The sequence below is a fragment of the Octopus bimaculoides genome, chromosome 21 (assembly GCF_001194135.2).
Source record: "Octopus bimaculoides isolate UCB-OBI-ISO-001 chromosome 21, ASM119413v2, whole genome shotgun sequence".
NCBI lineage: Eukaryota > Metazoa > Mollusca > Cephalopoda > Octopoda > Octopodidae > Octopus > Octopus bimaculoides.
In genome coordinates, this window is record NC_069001.1 from 8,024,206 (window position 1) to 8,026,215 (window position 2,010).

Genomic DNA, 2,010 nt, shown 5'->3' on the forward strand with positions numbered 1-2,010 from the left:
TATATATATATATATATATATATATATATATATATATGTATGTGTGTGTGTATCTGTTTCACTATAACCTTTTCATCATCCAACACAAGATCACCTCCTCCAATGCTTCCTCCCTTCTTAAAAGTTTTTTTTGTCTTGCAAGTACTTGGTGACCCTGTCAGTGCAGTTGCCACTTAAAAGCACCCAGTCCACACTGTAAAGTGGTTGGTGTTCAGAAGGGCATCCAGCTGTAAAAATCCTTGCCAAAACTGACATTGCCTGTGCTTGTGCCACATAAAAAGCACTAAGTCCACTCTGCTGGGTGGGTGGTGTTAGGAAGGGCATGCAGCTGTGAAAATCCTGCCAAAACAGTCACAGAAGTCTGGTGGAGGCTTCGGCCTGGCCGACTCTTGTGAAACTGTCCCACCCATGCTAGCATGGAAGGCGGACATTAAACAATGATGATGATGATGAATGTATGTGTGTGTGCATCTTTGTGCTCCACCACCACTTGACAACAGGCGTTTGTTTGTTTACATCTCCCAGACTTAGTGGTTTGACAAAAAGAGACCAACAGAATAAGTTCCAGGGTTTAAAAAAAAAAAAATTAAAATAAGTACTGGAGTCAATTTGTTTGACAAAAACCCTTGATAGCAGTGCTCCAGCATGGCCACAGTCTAATGACTGAAACAAGTAAAAGATAAACGAAAAGAATTGAGTAATTAATGATATTGATTAAGAATCACTTACTTTGCCGTTGTAGTAAATGGTAGAGAAAGGTATCTTGAGGGTGCCTAGCCACTTTTTCTCAACTCTTTGATGGATCTCTGTGTCTTGTTTTGTATCATCCTGAAGTAAGGGAGAGAGAGAGGGGGGAACGTTGTTAGTAAGGAGATGGAGAAAATGAGAAAGGATGAGGGGGGGATAAGGGGACGGAAAAGAGAGATGAGGGATAGGCACAGTAAGAGAGATGAAGCAAATGAGAAAAGAAAGGGGAGAAAAGGAGAGAGAAGACACATGGGAGAGAAGGAGGACAGACGAGACAGGAAAGAAAAGGGGACGGACGAGAAGGGTGAAAATGGAAAAGAAGATGAGGGACAGGGAAGAAAAGGAGAGAGAAAAGCCAGGAAAGAAGAGCGAAAATGGAGCAGGAGAGAGATTAGGGGACAGACACAGTATGAGAAATGAAGTGAATGAGGAGACAGGGGAGATAAGGGGACAGAAGAGAGATGAGTGAGAGACAGAGTAAGAGAGGTGAAGGGAACGAGAAGGGACGGGAAAGAAAAAGGGATGGAAGAGACTAGGGAACAAGAAGGGACAGAAAAGAAATGGGGATAGAAGAGACTAGAGAGATAAGGAGATAGAAGAGATTGGGGAAGTAAGGGGAGAAAAGAGACTAAGGAAGTAAGGGGACAGAAGAAACTGGGGAGATAAGGGGACAGAAGAGATGGGGAGATAAGGGAGTGGTAGAGAGAGGAAAACATGGAACGAAAGCGAGAAAAGGGATGAATAGGCAGAGTAAATGCTGAAAAAAATGGCAGACATGAAAAGTATAAAGACGAGAGAAGGAGTAAAGAATGAAGATGAAAGACAGAAGAAAAGGGAAACAATGACAGAAGAAAAAAACAGAATTAAAAGAAAGGTAAAGTGAGTGAGGAGATGCGAATTCAAAACCTACCTGAAGGATATTAACATGAACTTCATCAAATATTGTGAGATGAATAACATCGGTGACTGTCTGCAAGTTCTTGGGTGTCAAATTGTGATTTGATGTCCTGTGAAAATAGAATATATATATATGTATATATATATATATATATATATATATATAATGATATAAATCTATACTATAAAAGGCAAATCTACTGTGTGTGTGTGTATGTTTAAAATTCATACATTTACACAATTCAAAATTTCTTCGATTAAACAATTGCAATTAATATTCTAAATACAATAAGTTAGGTCACTGCGTCATTTTTTCACTCCAAAAATTTCCTAATAATGAATAAAATCCGTAAAACTACAGGAGTA

At 39.4% G+C, this 2,010-nt stretch overlaps 1 protein-coding gene across 5 annotated transcripts in view; it reads right to left on the reverse strand.

Annotated features, from left to right (window-relative positions):
* LOC106876947 (coiled-coil and C2 domain-containing protein 2A) overlaps window positions 1–2,010 on the reverse strand; it is a 44,119-nt gene that overhangs the window by 9,360 nt on the left and 32,749 nt on the right. For all 5 annotated transcript variants that reach the window (XM_052975371.1, XM_052975372.1, XM_014925715.2 and 2 more), the window contains 2 exons: window positions 1,658–1,754; window positions 730–828 (listed from right to left, as the gene is read on the reverse strand). In XM_052975371.1, coding sequence (XP_052831331.1) covers window positions 730–828; window positions 1,658–1,754 — 196 coding nt within the window. The remainder of the gene's footprint in view (window positions 1–729; window positions 829–1,657; window positions 1,755–2,010) is intronic.